This window comes from Oncorhynchus gorbuscha, linkage group LG20 (assembly GCF_021184085.1).
Source record: "Oncorhynchus gorbuscha isolate QuinsamMale2020 ecotype Even-year linkage group LG20, OgorEven_v1.0, whole genome shotgun sequence".
NCBI lineage: Eukaryota > Metazoa > Chordata > Actinopteri > Salmoniformes > Salmonidae > Oncorhynchus > Oncorhynchus gorbuscha.
Window position 1 is genome coordinate 3,499,206 of NC_060192.1, and position 19,716 is coordinate 3,518,921.

The window sequence follows — 19,716 nt, forward strand, 5'->3', positions numbered from 1 at the left end:
TAGTATTTTACTGGTTGACTTTTACTTGAGTAATTTTAAGGTATCTTTAATTTTACTCAAGTATGACAATTGGGTACTTTTTCCGCTACTGCTATTTTACATCTGGGGTTATCATACATAACTTTAACCCATTGTACAAGAGATTCACCAAAGTGAACAGAGTCCAGCATTTATATATACATTCACGTTGTACTTTATCAAAGGCCTTTTCCAAATCTGCTATGAAGACCAGGCCTGGTTTCATATAGTTCTATTGTTTCATGTAATTGTGTTATATCATCTCCAGTGTATCGTCCATGTGAGAAACCTGTAATCAGGATGAACTTTTTATGGCTGCAGGGGCAGTATTGAGTAGGTTGGATGAAAGGTGCCCATATCAAACGGCCTGCTCCTCAGTCATAGTTGCTAATATTTGCATATTATTATTAGTATTGCATAGAAAAAACACTGAAGTTTCTACAACTGTTTGAATTATGTCTGTGACTGTAACAGAACTCCTATAGCAGGCAAAAACCTGAGAAATTTCACTTCCTGTTTTCTTTCTGGGGGTGGCATATTTTCAACCAAAGTCTCATTGAAATTACAGCAAGATAAGGATGAGTTCACTTCATACGCCTTCCACTAGATGTCAGCAGTCAATAGAACTTTGTCTGATGACTCTAATGTGAAGGGGGGTCAATTGACACAGGAAATTGTCATCACAGCCATGAGTGGACCATGCTTTCACCAGGCGCATTAACAGGGGAAGGACTTGCGTTCCACTGCTCATCTGAAGTAATTCTAATTCTCTGGTTGGAACGTTAGTCAAGATATATGTAAACAACATTCTAAAGATTGATTCAGTACATCGTTTGACATGTTTCTACTGACTGTTATGGAACTTTTGGACATTTCGTCACGTTATAGTGGACGCGCTTTGACTTTGGAATTGTTTACCAAACGCGCTAACCAAAGTAGCTAATTGGACATAAATAACGGACATTTTCGAACAAATCAAGCATTTATTGTGGACCTGGGATATCTAGGACTGCATTCTGATGAAGTTCATCAAAGGTAAGGAAACATTTATCATGTATTTTCTGGTTTCTGTTGACTCCAACATGGAGGCTAATTTGGCAACTGTTCTGAGTGCCGTCTCAGATTAGTGCATGAGTTGCTTTTTCCGTAAACTTTTTTTAAAATCTGACAGCGGTTGCATTAAGGAGAGGTATATCTACAATTCCATGTGTATATTATCTACATTTATGATGAGTATTTCTGTTGAAACGATGTGGCTGTGCAAAATCACTTGATGTTTTTGGAACTAGTGTATCTAAATAGCCAATGTAAACTTAGATTTTTTTTATATAAATATGAACTTTATCAAAAAAACATGCATGTATTGTGTAACAAGAAGATTTCTGTGGTTTGAATTTGGCGCCCTCTATTTTCACTGGTAGTTGTCATATCGATCCCGATATCGGGATTGCAACCATAACAGGTTAATAAAATCTGGTTAAACCTTTTTCAGTCTTCTTTAATAAGGGTTAAATAAAAAAATACCAAGAATGATAATATAAATTGTAATATTAACATTACTATGAGTGGTAATAGTAATAATAATTATAGCAATCATAATAAATAATAGTAACCCATAGTTGTAATACAGATTATCATACCATTCATAATAGCTAAAAGGATTTGGTGTAGGAAAAAATTGCTATTTCTAACCCATAGTCCCTATCATCATCACTCAATAGCAGTGACTGCACACACCTCTCCCCTCCTGCGCTTATATACACACACACACATATATATCACACACACGAGTAGGCTTGCTATGTGAATGCATTTGGTAGCATTGCCTTAATTGTTTAACTTGGGTCAAATGTTTCAGGTAGCCTTCCACAAGCTTCCCACAATAAGTTGGGGGAATTTTGGCCCATTCCTCCTGTCAGAGCTGGTGTAACTGAGTCAGGTTTTTAGGCCTCCTTTCTCGCTCAGTTCTGCCCACAACTTTTCTATAGGATTGAGGTCAGGGCTTTGTGATGGCCACTCCAATACCTTGACTTTGTTGTCCTTAAGCCATTTTGCCACAACGTTGGAAGTATGCTTGGGGTCATTGTCCATTTGGAAGACCCATTTGCGACCAAGCTTTGCTTCAATATACAGTGGGGCAAAAAAAGTATTTAGTCAGCCACCAATTGTGCAAGTTCTCCCACTTAAAAAGATGAGAGGCCTGTCATTTTCATCATAGGTTGACATCAACTATGACAGACAAAATGAGAAAAAAAATCCAGAAAATCACATTGTAGGATTTTTAATGAATTTATTTGCAAATCTTGGTGGAAAATAAGTATTTGGTCAATAACAAGAGTTTATCTCAATACTTTGTTATATACCCTTTGTTGGCAATGACAGAGGTCAAATGTTTTCTGTAAGTCTTCACAAGGTTTTCACACACATTCCTCCATGCAGATCTCCTCTAGAGCAGTGATGTTTTGGGGCTGTTGCTGGGCAACACAGACTTTCAACTCCCTTCAAAGATTTTCTATGGGGTTGAGATCTGGAGACTGGCTATGTCACTCCAGGACCTTGAAATGCTTCTTACGAAGCCACTCCTTCGTTGCCCGGGCGGTGTGTTTGGAATCATTGTCATGCTGAAAGACCCAGCCACGTTTCATCTTCAATGACCTTGCTGATGGAAGGAGGTTTTCACTCAAAATCTCACGATACATGGCCCCATTCATTCTTTCCTTTACACGGATCAGTCATCCTGGTCCCTTTGCAGAAAAACAGCCCCAAAGCATGATGTTTCCACCCCCATGCTTCACAGTAGGTATGGTGTTCTTTGGATGCAATTCAGCATTCTTTGTCCTCCAACCACGACTAGTTGAGTTTTTACCAAACACTTCTATTCAGGTTTCATCTGACCATATGACATTCTCCCAATCTTCTTCTGGATCATCCAAATGCTCTCTAGCAAACTTCAGACGGGCCTGGACATATACTGGCTTAAGCAGGGGGACACGTCTGGCACTGCAGGATTTGAGTCCCTGGCGGCATAGTGTGTTACTGATGGTAGGCTTTGTTACTTTGGTCCCAGCTCTCTGCAGGTCATTCACTATGACCACCCCCTGTGTGGTTCTGCGATTTTTGCTCACCGTTCTTGTGATCATTTTGACCCCGCAGGGTGATATCTTGCGTAGAGCCTTCCATTTCCTAATAATTGCTCCCACAGTTGATTTCTTCAAACCAAGCTGCTTACCTATTGCAGATTCAGTCTTCCCAGCCTGGTGCAGGTCTACAATTTTGTTTCTGGTGTCCTTTGACAGCTCTTTGGTCTTGGCCATAGTGGAGTTTGGAGTGTGACTGTTTGAGGTTGTGGACAGGTGTCTTTTATACTGATAACAAGTTCAAACAGGTGCCATTAATACAGGTAACGAGTGGAGGACAGAGGAGCCTCTTAAAGATGAAGTTACAGGTCTGTGAAAGCCAGAAATCTTGCTTGTTTGTAGGTGACCAAATACTTATTTTCCACCATAATTTGCAAATATATTCTTTAAAAATCCTACAATGTGATTTTCTGGATTTTTTTTCCCCCTAATTTTGTCTGTCATAACTGAAGTGTACCTATGATGAAAATTACAGGCCTCATATTTTTAAGTGGGAGAACTTGCACAATTGGTGGCTGACTAAATACTTTTTTTGCCCCACTGTATAAAAAAAAAAAACACTCCCTTTTAACTGTGTTAATTAACCTCCAGATGAGCCATACAACTCTCCTTTCGTGGCCTCCAACTGCTCTTAAATGCAAGTAAAACTAAATGCATGCTCTTCAACCGATCGCTACCTGCCCGCCCGTCCAGTATCACCACTCTGGACGGTTCTGACTTAAAATATGTGGACAACTACAAATACCTAGTTGTCTGGTTAGACTGTAAACTCTCCTTCCAGGCTCCCATTAAGCTTCTCCAATTAAAAAATGTAATCTAGTATCATCTTCCCATTTCGCAACAAAGCATCCTTCACTCATGCTGCCCAACATACCCTCTCAAAAGTGACTATCCTACCGATACTTGACTTTGGCGACGTCATTTACAAAATAGTCTCCCAACACTCTACTCAGACTACATCCAATTTGCTATCACAATGCCATCCGTTTTGTCACCAAAGCCCCATATACTACCCACCACTGCTACCTGTATGCTCTCGTTGGCTGGCCCTCGCTTCATTTTTGTCGCCAATCTCACTGGCTCCAGGTTCTCTTAAGTCTTTGTAAGTTAAAGCCTCACCTTATCTCAGCTCACTGGTCACCAAAGCAGCACCCACCCATAGCACGTGCTCCAGCAGGTATATTTCACTGGTCACCCCCAAAGCCAATTCCTCCTTTGGCCGCCTTTCCTTTCTGTTCTTTGCTGCCAATGACAAGAACGAAGTGAAAAATCACCGAAGCTGGAGACTCATATATTCCTCTCTAACTTTTAAGCTCCAGCTGTCAGCAGCTCACAGATCACTGCACCAGTACATAGCCCATCTGTAAATAGCCCATCCAACTACCTCACCCCCATACAGTTATTTATTATTTTGCTCCTTTGCACCCCAGTATCTCTACTTGCACATTCATCTTCTGCACATCTATCACTCCAGTGTTTAATTACTAAATTGTAATTATTTTTGCCAAAATGGCCTATTTATTGCCTTTACCTCTCTAATCTTACCTCATTGGAAACACACTGTATATAATTGTTTTTCTATTGTGTTATTGACTGTATGTTTGTTTATTCCATGTGTCACTCTGTTGTTTGTGTCACACTGCTTTGCTTTATCTTGGCCAGGTCGCAGTTGTAAATGAGAACTTGTTCTCAACTAGCCTACCTGGTTAAATAAAGATGAAATAGAAATAAATAAAATATTTGTTTGAAGTTTGGTCCGATGTCCAGCGGTTTTACTGTTAAGACTGTTTCTGGTAGGTGTTTTCTAAGACTCCTTTTCCGTCTGTTTGACCGGAAATCAGACTGCTTATTCTACATTTCTTAGAAGGATAATGGTGGAAAAATGTATGTATGCCTTAATTTCTCAACAATATAAACTCTTAGCTTTCCTGTGACACCCAAATTAACTACACATGTTGGTGCTCATGAGTCCTTGGAAATGGAAATGACCTCATTCAATCCACCCACTGTCATATAGGCAGACATTTCCATTCTGGCCATATAGGCTACCTCATCTACAGAGTTGTTAACTGAGCTGGCCTCCTCTTCAAGCAGTTCACCAACTTCTAGTCACACGACTTGATCATTGAAAGGAGCTGTGTCTTTCTGCTCTTTGCTGTGGCAACAGAATACTGTTGGTACTGTCCACTGAGTGTGAACGGGGAAGGAGAATCTTGAGGAACGTTGGGTGATGCGTTTCTCCAACAGCGCACTCAGGCACTGACGGAAAGCAATGGCAGGTCAAGGGTCGTACAGATGCCAATCCTTAAGCATGTGTCAAAATCCCACTTTGCTTTTGGAGTTTTGACTTAAATGCTTCTAGGAATACTGACCATGGATAGCAGAAACATCGATTTGAAAATATATAGATATTTTAAAATGTTTTTTGTTTTTGCTACAGGAAGTCAACAAATGAACAATGTTGACTTCCTGTAGCAGCAGTTGACCACTGTTTTGTATCTTTTAAATATGAAACCCCTTGTAAATAACAAGTTTACTCATCCATTTGATTGTCATCATTACTGTACACTTCCATTACCCGTTGACTTTACAATACTTTGTATAGATGTAACTAACTACCTTCTTGGTGTCACCTTAACACAACTGCTGTATGACATTGTTTTTATGACGCGCAGATGGTTAGCGTTACCCTGACTGCTTTCCTTTCTAGATTTGTAGCCGTTTCCTCTTTTAGGCTGATAAACAGACCCAATGGTAGTTTGAGGGTCATCCTGAGCTTGGAAATATTTCACCCTAGACCATAGGTTAGGGTTACTTTGAACCAACTCCCTGTGGTAAATTGGGTCATTCAGGCTGTCCTCCAACAGATTTGTCTGATATTACTAAGACTGACAGGCAGACTTTTAAGTTGTCAACCTGGAGGGGGACTGTTTACCAGTTTTTTTTTTTTTTTGTGTGTTTTTTTTGTTTTTTTTTCCATGTCCCTAAGCTGCTTACAGAGGTCACTACAGTGCTGAGACTGAGTTATAATCGGTCTTTCCTTCTAAATTACACAGCACCCTGTTACATCACTGTCATTCATCTCTGTTGATTTCCCTTGAACACCTACCCCCACAAATAGGCCCAAATCCTGCTGATACTCTTCTCGGTAGGCTGGGACTGAAAATAACTGGGTTGTGTTTATTATGCACCAAACGGAAGAAATCGGACTGAAACGGAGGGACAACCTGGACTTACCCAATAAGCAACAATCCTTTGCTTTGGTTTTAATGCATTGCTTTTAGTGTGGGCTTTAAAATATTGTTGGACTTGTTTTGTCAGAATTGTACCCAAAGGGAGACGAGTAGTGACATGACGGCAATTCACTGTAACCTCACCGTTTTGAAGCCCCTACCTGAATGTCAGAGTAGTACATGTTTGACAGATGAGATTGGTTGGCTGATCCTTGATTGGGTTTACGACTCTTCTCTTGGGTCTGCTTAGTTTAGTGCAACCTGCAAACCCACACACTCTAGACAATTTATTGGATAATGTGTCATTTGTCTTCATAAAGAAGTAAATGAATTCTTCATAGACATGAGTATATGAGGGGTAATTATTTAAAGGGATTTGCATATGGAACTCCTGGCTATCGCCAGTCCTGTTTTTATTGTTATTGAAAGTAGGAGTTCATCCAGTCAAGTCAGACGATGAATGACCTCCCAAATGAGTCCTGTTTGTTTTTGCCTCAATTTGTTTTTTATTGAACTTAGCTGTACTCTGGAGCGGCACTTCTCGAAAATGTCTGGCCCCAGCCCAATCATGACCTCATTTGATTTGACTATGGCTGTTTTTTAAAGTCCATCTGTGTTAAGTCTTATCTGCCTTTTTATCACGACGAGTCTGGTTAATGATCAATAGTACCTTTTTTTTAATAAGGGATGTTTGAATACTCTCACAGTGGTGGGATGGCACCCAAATATGTGAGTTATACATTTTTTCTTCCACACAACAAATGGTCTAGTACCTCGTGTTTTTTACCACTTTGCTGCAGAAGTTAACAGTAGGAATGAACTTGCAGAAAATTAACAAAGCACTTCATAGGCCCACGTCACAATATATACAAATCGACGGAAACATTTTTTTTACTGGTCTTTTCATTGAATCGCGGGACTTTTTCTAAACTTTTCCACCTAGTCAGACTAAACGCATTGAAAGCAGCGAAGGACCAATGTCAAACAAGCCACAGTAAATACACCATCCGTTCAATTCATAACCCACTATTCCTGCCTGCTGCTGATGAAGTAGTGTTGTTTAGTATGGCATAGTGGTGTTGAGTACTTTCAAAAGTACTCAATGGCATAGTGGCGTTGAGTACTTTCAAAAGGACTCAATGGCATAGTGGCGTTGAGTACTTTCAAAAGGCAGACCCTCTAAAAATATGCATTTTTAATAGATTTCACCTGCCTTCTAATTAAACAAATTGACAAAGTCTGTGTTCTAGAATGCTGAAAAATATGGTTCGGTTCAAGAGGGTGCTGTGTGTGAACTTCTTTTTACTCTGTTATTATAATCGATATGAATGATATTTCAACCTAAATACGCTTGTACGCGACAGTGTTCATGTGTTTGGGGGAAATGACAAGCTTGTGACACGTGTCTGATTACTTCACTTTGAGTTTGATTGCATTCTTTTACATTCTCCATGGTAATCACAAAGTAACAAATAATCACACACTGGTTGGAAATTTGGTAAAGTAACGAGTGTGAAATCAGCCATATAACATTGTCAACAGCCTAAGTGCGCACATTTTGATATCTTACTTTACCTTCCTCTGTTGCTCTCTACTTTCTCCGTTTGGCACCCTGGTCAATAAATGGTGTGTCCCCTAGCAAAGTCAACACTACTGTGAAATGTTAAGTATGGCTTAATCTGCCAGAACAGGTTGGCACAGGTGGAATGATTCTGTCTATCTCTCTGTCTAGGTAGTCTGGCATGATCCTGTCTCTCTGTCTAGGCAGTCTGGCATGATCCTGTCTCTCTCTCTGTCTAGGCAGTCTGGCATGATCATGTAATCAAAACAGTGCTAGAAATACACCTCTGCTGTTTTCAATCAAGATCTCAGCGATCACTGCCTCATTGCCTGCATCCGTAATGGTCTGCGGTCAAACAACCACCCCTCATCACTGTCAAAAGCTCCCTAAAACACTTCAGCGAGCAGGCCTTTCTAATCGACCTGGCCCAGGTATCTTGGAAGGTTATTGAACTCATTCCGTCAGTAGAGGATGCCTGGTTATTCTTTAAAAGTGCCTTCCTCACCATCTTAAATAAGCCCCATTCAAAAAAATGTAGAACCAAGAACAGATATAGTCCTTGGTTCTCTCCAGACCTGACTGCCCTTGACCAGCACAAAACATCCTGTGGCGTTCTGCATTAGCATCGAACAGCCCCCGTGATATGCAACTTTTCAGGGAAGTTCGGAAAGCTAAGGCTAGCTTTTTCAAGCAGAAATTTGCATCCTGTAGCACAAACTCCCAAAGGTTCTGGGACACTGTAAAGTCCATGGAGAATAAGAACACCTCCCAACTGCCCACTACACTGAGGCTAGGAAACACTTTTACCACCGATAAATTCATAATTGAGAATTTCAATAAGCATTTTTCTACTGCTGGCCATGCTTTACACCTGGCTACCCCTACCCCGGTCAACAGCCCTGCTGAAAAATATAGATGTTTCTACTGTATTATTGATTGTATGTTTGTTTATTCCATGTGTAACCCTGTGTTGTATGTGTCGAACTGCTTTGCTTTATCTTGGCAAGTTCGCAGTTGCAAATGAGAACTTGTTCTCAACTAGCCTACCTGGTTAAATAAACGTGAAATATATATTTTTTAAAACAGCGCTGTGAAGCAAGTGTTGCTAAGAGCTGCTGGTAAACGCAGTAACGTTTGAATGAATGCTTACGAGCCTGCTGCCACCTACCACTGCTCAGTCAGACTGCTCTATCAAATTTCAAATCATAGACTTTATTATAGTATGATAAACACAGAAATATGAGCCTTTGGTCATTATGGTCAAACTTTCATTTAGAAAACAATCTTTATTCCTCAAATCAAATCAAATTTTATTTGTCACATACACATGGTTAGCAGATGTTAATGAGAGTGTAGCGAAATGCTTGTGCTTCCAGTTCCGACAATGCAGTAATAACCAACGAGTAATCTAGCTAACAATTCCAAAACGACTACCGTATACACACAAGTGTAAGGGGATAAAGAATATGTACATAAAGATATATGAATGAGTGATGGTACAGAGAGGCATAGGCAGGATACAGTAGATGGTATTGAGTACAGTATATACATATGAGATGAGTATGTAAACAAAGTGGCATAGTTAGTGGCTAGTGATACATGTATTACATAAGGATGCAGTAGATGATATAGAGTACAGTATATACGTATACATATGAGATAAATAATGTAGGGTATGTAAACATTATATTAGGTAGCATTGTTTAAAGTGGCTAGTGATATATTTTACATCAATTCCCATTATTAAAGTGGCTGGAGTTGACTCTGTGTGTTGGCAGCAGCCACTCAGTGGTGGCTGTTTAACAGTCTGATGGCCTTGAGATAGAAGCTGTTTTTCAGTCTCTCGGTCCCAGCTTTGATGCACCTGTACTGACCTCGCCTTCTGGATGATAGCGGGGTGAACAGGCAGTGGCTCGGGTGATTGATGTCCTTGATGATCTTTATGGCCTTCCTGTAACATCGGGTGGTGTAGGTGTCCTGGAGGGCAGGTAGTTTGCCCCCGGTGATGAGTTGTGCAGACCTCACTACCCTCTGGAGAGTCTTACGGTTGTGGGCGGAGCAGTTGCCATACCAGGCGGTGATACAGCCCGACAGGATGCTCTCGATTTGTGCATCTGGAGAAGTTTGAGTGCTTTTGGTGACAAGCCAAATTTCTTAAGCCTCCTGAGGTTGAAGTGGCAGTTTGTCTGTGATGTGTACGCCGAGGAACTTAAAATCGATGTGGATAGGGGGGGTGTTCCCTCTGCTGTTTCCTGAAGTCCACAATCATCTCCTTAGTTTTGTTGACATTGAGTGTGAGGTTATTTTCCTGACACCACACTCCGAGGGCCCTCGCCTCCTCCCTGTAGGCCGTCTCGTCGTTGTTGGTAATCAAGCCTACCACTGTTGCGTTGTCCGCAAACTTGATGATTGAGTTGGAGGCGTGCGTGGCCACGCAGTCGTGAGTGAACAGGGAGTACAGGAGAGGGCTCAGAACGCACCCTTGTGGGGCCCCAGTGTTGAGGATCAGCAGGGTGGAGATGTTACCTACCCTCACCACCTTGGGGCGGCCCGTCAGGAAGTCCAGTACCCAGTTGCACAGTGCGGGATCGAGACCCAGGGTCTCGAGCTTGATGACGAGTTTGGAGGGTACTATGGTGTTAAATGCTGAGCTGTAGTCGATGAACAGCATTCTCACATAGGTATTCCTCTTGTCCAGATGGGTTAGGGCAGATTGCAGTTTCCCTAGTTAATATTGCCTGCTGACATGAATTTCTTTTAACTAAATATGCAGGTTTAAAAATATATACTTCTGTGTATTGATTTTAAGACAGGCATTGATGTTTATGATTAGGTACACATTGGCGCAAGGACAGTCGTTTTTCGCGAATACGCACCGCATCAATTATATGCATCACAGGACACTCTAGATAAACTAGTAATATCATCAACCATGTGTAGTAATAACTAGTGATTATGGTTGATTGTTTTTTATAAGATAAGTATAATGTTAGCTAACAACTTACCTTGACTTCTTATGCGCTTTTGTTAAATCATCCCCCGTTTGGCGAAGTAGGCTATATGATTCGATGATAAATGAACAGGCACCACATTGATTATATGCAACATCGGACAAGCTAGTTAACCTAGTAATATCATCAACCATGTGTAGTTAACTAGTGATTATGTGAAGATTGTTTTTTATAAGATAAGTTTAATGCTAGCTAACAACTTACCTTGGCTCCTTGCTGTACTGGCGTAACAGGTGGTCAACGTGCCTCGCAGTTTCCTCATGGAATGCAATGTAATCGGCCATTATCGGCGTTCAAAAATGCCAATTACCCATTATGAAAACTTGAAATCGGCTCTATTTAATTGGCCATGCCGATTTTTAATCGGTCGACCACTAGAATACTTATATACTGTATATACACACACACACACACACACACACACACACACACACACACACACACACACACACACACACACACACACACACACACACACACACACACACACACACACACACACACACACACACACACACACACACACACACACACACACACACACAGTTGAAGTGGAAGTTTACACACACACAGTTGAAGTGGAAGTTTACACACACACAGTTGAAGTGGAAGTTTACACACACACACACACAGTTGAAGTGGAAGTTTACACACACACACACACAGTTGAAGTGGAAGTTTACACACACACACACACAGTTGAAGTGGAAGTTTACACACACACACACACACACAGTTGAAGTGGAAGTTTACACACACACACACACACAGTTGAAGTGGAAGTTTACACACACACACACACACAGTTGAAGTGGAAGTTTACACACACACACACACACACACACACACACAGTTGAAGTGGAAGTTTACACACACACACACACACAGTTGAAGTGGAAGTTTACATACACCGTAGCCAAATACATTTAACTTAGTTTTTCTGAATTCCTGACATTTAATCCTAGTAAAAAATGTATTGTCTTAAATTCAACATTATATTTTAAGAATGTGACATTTCAGAATAATAGTAGAGAATTATTTTAGCTTTTATTGCTTTCATCACATTCCCAGTGGGTTAGAAGTTTACTTACACTCAATTAGTATTTGGTAGCATTGCCTTTAAATCGTTTAACTTGGGTCAAACGTTTTGGGTAGCCTTCCACAAGCTTCTCACAATAAGTTGGGTGAATTTTGGCCCATTCCTTCTGACAGAGCTGGTGTAACTGAATCAGGATTGTAGGCCTCCTTGCTCGCACACACTTTTTCAGTTCTGCCCGCACATTTTCCATGGGATTGAGGTCAGGGCTTTGTGATGGCCACTCCAATACCTTGACTTTGTTGTCCTTAAGCCATTTTGCCACAACCTTGGAAGTATGCTTGGGGTCATTGTCCATTAGGAAAACCCATTTGCGACCAAGCTTTAACTTCCTGACTGATGTCTTGAGATGTTGCTTCAATATATCCACATAATTTTCCTTCCTCATGATGCCATCTATTTTGTGAAGTGCACCAGTCCCCCTGCAGCAAAGCCGCCCCCAACATGATGCTGCCACCCCATGCTTCACGGTTGGGAAGGTGTTCTTCGGCTTGTAAGCCTCTCCCTTTTTCCTCCAAACATAACGATGGTCATTCTGGCCAAACAGTTCAAAATGTGTTTCATCAGACCAGAGGACATTTCTCCAGAAAGTATGACCTTTGTCCCCATGTGCAGTTGCAAACCGTAGTCTGGCCTTTTTATGGTGGTTTTGGAGCAGAGGCTTCTTCCTTGCTGAGCGGCCTTTCAGGTTATGTCGATATGGGACTAATTTTACTGTGGATGTAGATTATTTTGTACCTCTTTCCTCCAGCATCTTCACAAGGTACTTTGCTGTTGTTTTGGGATTGATTTGCACTTTTTACTTGTACAGATGAGCATGGTACCTTCAGGGGCTTGGGAATTGCTCCCAATGATGAACCAGAGTTGTGGAGGTGTAAATTTTGGCTGATTTCTTTTGAATTTCCCATGATATCAAGCAAAGAGGCACCGAGTTTGAAGGTAGGCCTTGAAATACACCCAGAGGTACATCTCCAATTGACTCAAATGATGTCAATTAGCCTATCAGAAGCTTTTAAAGCCATGACATAATTTTCTGGAATTTTCCAAGCTGTTTAAAGGCACAGTCAATTTAGTGTATGTAAACTTCTGACCCACTGAAATTGTGATACAATAAATAATCTGTCTGTAAACCATTGTTGGAAGAAGTACATGTGTCATGCACATAGGACATCTACTAACAGACTTGCCAAAACCATAGTTCAACCTAACTGTATGTCAACTTCTGACTTCAACCGCATGTAACATCTAGCACTCTGAATCAGGTGATTCAATCCCTGGTCCTATCACACTTAGAGTACTGTCCAGTTATATGTTCATCTGCAGCAAAGAAAGATTTTAAAAAGCTCCAAATGGCTCAAAACAGGGCTGCCAGATTACCTCTTCATTGGTCTATCTGAATGAATATTAGTCAAATGCATGAGAATCTCTCATGGCTTCACGTTGAAAACAAATTACTATCTGGTTTTCTGATTTTCTTTAGGAATTATGTATTTTTAAAAATCCCCCCAAAAATCAGTACTTCAGTCTAATTAGTACATACTAGCAACACTCATAACCACCGGACCAGACAGGCAAATTCAAGTCATCGAAAACAACAAGGACAAATCACCTTAAATCTACAGTTTTATATAGAGCTATAGCTGAATCTAACTTTTTACCAATCCATATTTCTCGGGCAAAAAGTAAATCCACCTTCTAGAAAAAAAATGAAAGAACATCTAATGTGTTAGACCATATGACTGAACAGGAAATAGACCGAACATCTAATGTGTTAGACCATATGACTAGACAGGAAATAGACAGAACATCTAATGTGTTAGACCATATGACTAGACAGGAAATAGACAGAACATCTAATGTGGTAGACCATATGACTGAACAGGAAATAGACCGAACATCTAATGTGGTAGACCATATGACTAGACAGGAAATAGACAGAACATCTAATGTGTTAGACCATATGACTAGACAGGAAATAGACAGAACATCTAATGTGGTAGACCATATGACTGAACAGGAAATAGACCGAACATCTAATGTGGTAGACCATATGACTAGACAGGAAATAGACAGAACATCTAATGTGGTAGACCATATGACTGGACAGGAAATAGACAGAACATCTAATGTGGTAGACCATATGACTGGACAGGAAATAGACAGAACATCTAATGTGATAGACCATATGACCGGACAGGAAATAGACAGAACATCTAATGTGGTAGACCATATGACTGGACAGGAAATAGACAGAACATCTAATGTGGTAGACCATATGACTAGACAGGAAATAGACAGAACATCTAATGTGGTAGACCATATGACTGGACAGGAAATAGACAGAACATCTAATGTGGTAATGTGTCATATGACTGAACAGGAAATAGAAAGCATCAACTGAATGTTAAATGTGTTTCCTTTCAATTTAAATACCTCTCTGTATTGTCTACTTGTTGAATGTTTGTCAAGTCTTGGTTGTTTGTAATGTCATGTTAATTGGTGTTGGACCCCAGGAAGATTAGCTAATGTGGATCCTAATAAAAATTACAAAAATGACCTTATCACAACACAACTGATGGGCTCAAATGCATTAAGAAGGAAAGAAATTCCACAAATGTTTTTTTAACAAGACACACCTGTTAATTGAAATGCATTCTAGGTGACTAACTTATGAAGCTGGTTGAGAGAATGCCAAGAGTGTGCAAAGCTGTCATCAAGGCAAATGGTGGCTACTTTGAAGAACCTCAAATATAAAATATATTTTGATTTGTTTAACACTTTTTGGTTACTACATGATTTCTTATGTTATTTCATGTTTTTGATGTCTTCGCTATTCTACAATGTAGAAAATAGTAAAAATAAAGTAAAACCCTTGAATGATTACTTGTGTCCAAACTTTTGACTGATACTGTATATATATATATATATTTGCTACTGCTCGACAAAAAAAAACTTACGCTATTGGGCGACAATCGACCAGTCGACTAATTGGGGTCAGCCCTTATTGATTGATTCACCGCCGTAATGAATGAGATACCAACATGTTTTGCAATTGCATACGTTTTTGGGGAGGGGGAGGTCGAAGGTGATAGGAATTGTCCATAGAACTCCGAGAGAGGATTGTGTCGAGGCACAGATCTGGGGAAGGATACCAAAACATTTCTGCTGCATTGAAGTTCCCCAAGAACACAGTGGCCTCCATTGTTCATAAATAGGAGTTTGGAACCACCGAGACCCTTCCTAGAGCTGGCTGCCCGGCCAATCTGAGCAATCTGGGGAGAAGGCCGTTGACCAGGGAAGTGATCAAGAACCCGATGGTCACTCTGACAGAGTTCCTCTGTGGAGATGGGAGAACATTCCAGAAGGACAACCATCTCTGCAGCACTCCACCAATCAGGCCTTTTATGGTAGAGTGGCCAGATGGAACCCACTCTTCAGTAAAAGGCACATGACCGCTCGCTTGGAGTTTGCTAAAAGGCACCTAAAGGACTCTGACCATGAGAAACCAGATTCTCCGGTCTGATGAAACTAATATTGAGCTCTTTGACCTGAAAGCCCAGCATCACGTCTGGAAGGAACCTGGCACCATCCCTACGGTGAAGCATGGTGGTGGCAGCGTCATGCTGTGAGGATGTTTTTCAGTGGCAGGGACTGGGAGACTAGTCAGGATCGGGGGAAGATGAACAGACAAAGTACAGATAGATCCTTGACGAAAACCTGCTCCAGAGCGCTCAGGATCTCAGATTGGGATGAAGGTTCACCTTCCAACAGGACAACGACCCTAAGCACACAGCCAAGACAACACAGGAGTGGCTTCGGGACAAGTCTCTGAATGTCCTAGAGTGGCCCAGTCAGATCCCGGACTTTGTAAATGTAATATTCTGTTTAAATTAAATTTAAAAAATACATTTACAAAGTCACTCCTGTTTTGCTTTGTCATTATGGAGTATTGTGTAGATTGAGGGGGACGACGACTATTTTAATTTAAGGGGTCTTAATACTTTCCGAATATACTGAAATTAAATTGGATTATTATCACTGACTCACTGGCACTCAACACTAAATACCTTCTCCAAGCTAGCTAACCACTGTAGCTATTATTGACATCACATCTACTCATCAATAGGTTTTACAAGGATGATGCAACATTTTCCAAAGTGTGCAATGCAACACATATTACAGTGTTTGTGTACACAAGGATTTGAAAATGCAGAGTTTTTTTTTTTTTTTTTACAGTGCAGCAACTGTACTCACATTGTACTCGACCTGGGCGGCTATTTGTAATGTTAGTCATCTCTACCATCGTTGTGTCGTTGGATTGTATGCTTGCATGATAATTCAGCACCTTAACTGTACTGTATGGTCTACTGTTTGCTGCTCGCACAAGTGATCTCTAATCAGGCTTGAGTGATACAGAACCATGTAAAAAATGTTCACCAACGTCCGCCTTCAGCCCCACCACCGTACCCCCGTAGCTTCCAAACTACCAAGTTCCTGTGACAAGTTCTTCAATATGAATTGGCCATAACCCACCAGTGTGGTTCTTGATCCACAATTTGGGAGCCATTGACCTAACTTAACCACCATCTGTCCTCCTCTCCTGCAGTTGGATAACATCCTGTACCCTCCGTCCATGCCCTTCCGGAAGTCCACCAACCTGGAGGTCATCCACGGCGTGGGCCTCGCCCTCAAATTCAAGAGACCACTCTGTGAGGACGGCATGAACCTCCGTAGAGGGAGCCTAGGGAGCGCTCTCACAGGTAATAACCACAGGGCCGGGCCCTGCAGGTGCACATGCAGGGTACACACACGCATATGCAGAAACACAATAATATATATATATATATATATATGCATGCACGCACACTAGCGTTCCATGATATACCAAAACCTCTGTACCTACTGACTTAAGAGGTGGCGCAGCGGTTTAAGGCACTGCATCTCAGTGCTAGAGGCATCACTAAAGACCCTACTTACAATCCCAGGCTGTATCACAACTGGCCGTGATCAGGATTCCCATAGGACGGCGCACAATTGGCCCAGCATCGTCCGGGTTAGGGCAGGGTTTGGCCGGGGTAGGCGGACATTGTAAAATAAGACTTGCCTAGTTAAATAAAGGTTAAATAAATAAAACATGTCTGCCTATCAGTGTAGCTGATGTCCCCTTATAGTTTGAGAGCATCTGGCCTGCTCCACTTACTTATTCCCAGCTCTAGCCTGTCCCGAGGAACCACTGCACTCACTGGGAGTCCGGGCTGCATCGCCACTCATGCTGCACAGAAGTTTAACACACTTGAATAATGCAACATGAAATGTTGAATGTGTTAATTACTGTTCGCAAAACCATGTCCATTACAGGCAAGAACACTTTACAATGAAGATACCGGTAGCTTCCAGCTTCCTAGGCTAACTTTCCTTGCTAGCGTACAGCTGAAGCTAACATCAATTCCCTACCCTAGTACCTTGTTTGTGATTAAATGCAAACCTTAATGCAAAAATGTTGCTGATTTCAAAGCGGTTTGTCACAAAATGTCATTCATTCACTTTGTCTCCCAGCCTCCGGTCTCTCTCAATCATTTGCATATGTGCTTTAGCATCGAACTGACTGTTAGTGAATGACTGTTAGTGAATGACTGTTAGTGAATGACGTCATGGATCTTAGACAGTGCACACTTTTCTAAAAGGAACGATTGCTGCTTCTATGCAAATGTTGTTGATCAGTACGATTAAAATGAGTCCCAAATGGTAGGGAAACAGATTGCTTTTCATCTGGTGTCCCATGAAATAACTCAATGTATGCACACAGTTGTATTGAATATGCATTCGCTTCTATTGTGAATAGGCCTAGGCTACATCTTGATTTACCCAGTTTAATAATGTGGTGAGGGGTGACCTGGAGCTGTGCTCCAACCGGGGCACTAATTAGGGATTTACTCTCCTGGCTGGTGTTTGATGAGTGCTGATGAGGAAGCCATCTCCGGATCATCGTTTTCCTTCCTGTCTCTGTGTGTCATCCTGTTTTACCGTCCGACCCTCCAGGCCTTACAGCAAGGCACCGGATGCCACGGGGAGGAGGCGTGTCGTAGAGCAGCGGGGTCATGTTCAGGAGGACACACTGTAGGACAAAAGGGGAAACCACAATCTTTGTTCTCATTAGACAAGTTCAGGTTGTGCCTCTGAGTTTCAAAAAGATGTGAATCGACTTTTCCCTACTAAACAGGATACAGGTAGAAAAGCAGAGGAGTTTTCTTTTACTGAGGTCCTATTTCTTAGTGACGAGGTAGATAACTGTTACAGAGGAAAAGGCATAGATGGAGGAGGGAAAATATTTCCACCTGAAATAATTGGTGACTGTAAGACACACACACACACACACACAAAGTGATGTTCCCTAGGTTTAATAACAGAGAAATTATCTCCCCCCCCCCCCCGTAACCCTACCTGAAGTGAAGTGCTTTTGTGCTGGGAGGTCACCATACATGGAGTTGGATGAGAATCCTCTTCAACATCACATTTCCGTCAGCCTCTTTGAAATGCATGAGGAAAGGCCCATTCGAAAAGCAGGCCGTTTTGGTAATGCAAGGCTCATGCATGTGTAATGTCCCTGTGCATTATGCATGTGTAATAGCCTCTTTCCATGAGTCAGGCAGGCTCTCATACATGTGAGAAGAAATCGGGAGATTGTGGAGATGGGAGATGTTTTTTTCCAGAGATTGGGAAGGCTAAATGGTTGGTTAATGTGTAGGATGATGTGAAGGATGATGCCTTCACACCACGTCACGCGCACACACAAATGCATGCACGCAGACATAGACATGCAGACATGCAGACATGCAGACATGCAGACATGCAGACATGCAGACAGACAGACAGACAGACAGACAGACAGACAGACAGACAGACAGACAGACAGACAGACAGACAGACAGACAGACAGACAGACAGACAGACAGACAGACAGACAGACAGACAGACAGACAGACAGACAGACAGACAGACAGACAGACAGACAGACAGACAGACAGACAGACAGACAGACAGACAGACAGACAGACAGACAGACAGACAGACAGACAGACAGACAGACAGACAGACAGACAGACAGACAGACAGACAGACAGACAGACAGACAGACAGACAGACAGACAGACAGACAGACAGACAGACAGACAGACAGACAGACAGACAGACAGACAGACAGACAGACAGACAGACAGACAGACAGACAGACAGACAGACAGACAGACAGACAGACAGACAGACAGACAGACAGACAGACCATTTTAAATCTCACCATGGTTTTACTTTGTTGGTCTTGACTTGTGTTGAATAGCTTCTCCGTGATGTGTTGGTGCTTGTTTTTTTACATTTCATTTGAACTCGTCTGTTGCTCTCATTTTCCATCGCCACTTCAGGCGCCCATTTAGTTTAGAGTTGTCCTGACAGTGCTGTTGAGTGCAGCCAATTTCAGCAGTGCCAGCGTGGCTGACAGAACCGAATGTTTGCTTCCTCAGCCACATATTGCAAATCCCACATTAGACAAAGGCGCTTCTGTAAGTTGTTGAATTCTAACTTGTCAAAGCATGTGCATCATGTTTGCCAGGCATATCAAATGTGATCAGACTCCCCGTCTCACCCGTCTCATTTTGCATCCTACGCA

At 41.7% G+C, this 19,716-nt stretch overlaps 1 protein-coding gene across 3 annotated transcripts in view; it reads left to right on the top strand.

The window, feature by feature from the left end:
* LOC124006760 (microtubule-associated serine/threonine-protein kinase 3-like) overlaps positions 1 to 19,716 on the top strand; it is a 164,992-nt gene that overhangs the window by 15,042 nt on the left and 130,234 nt on the right. For all 3 annotated transcript variants that reach the window (XM_046316886.1, XM_046316888.1, XM_046316887.1), the window contains exon 2: positions 16,663 to 16,816. In XM_046316886.1, coding sequence (XP_046172842.1) covers positions 16,663 to 16,816 — 154 coding nt within the window. The remainder of the gene's footprint in view (positions 1 to 16,662; positions 16,817 to 19,716) is intronic.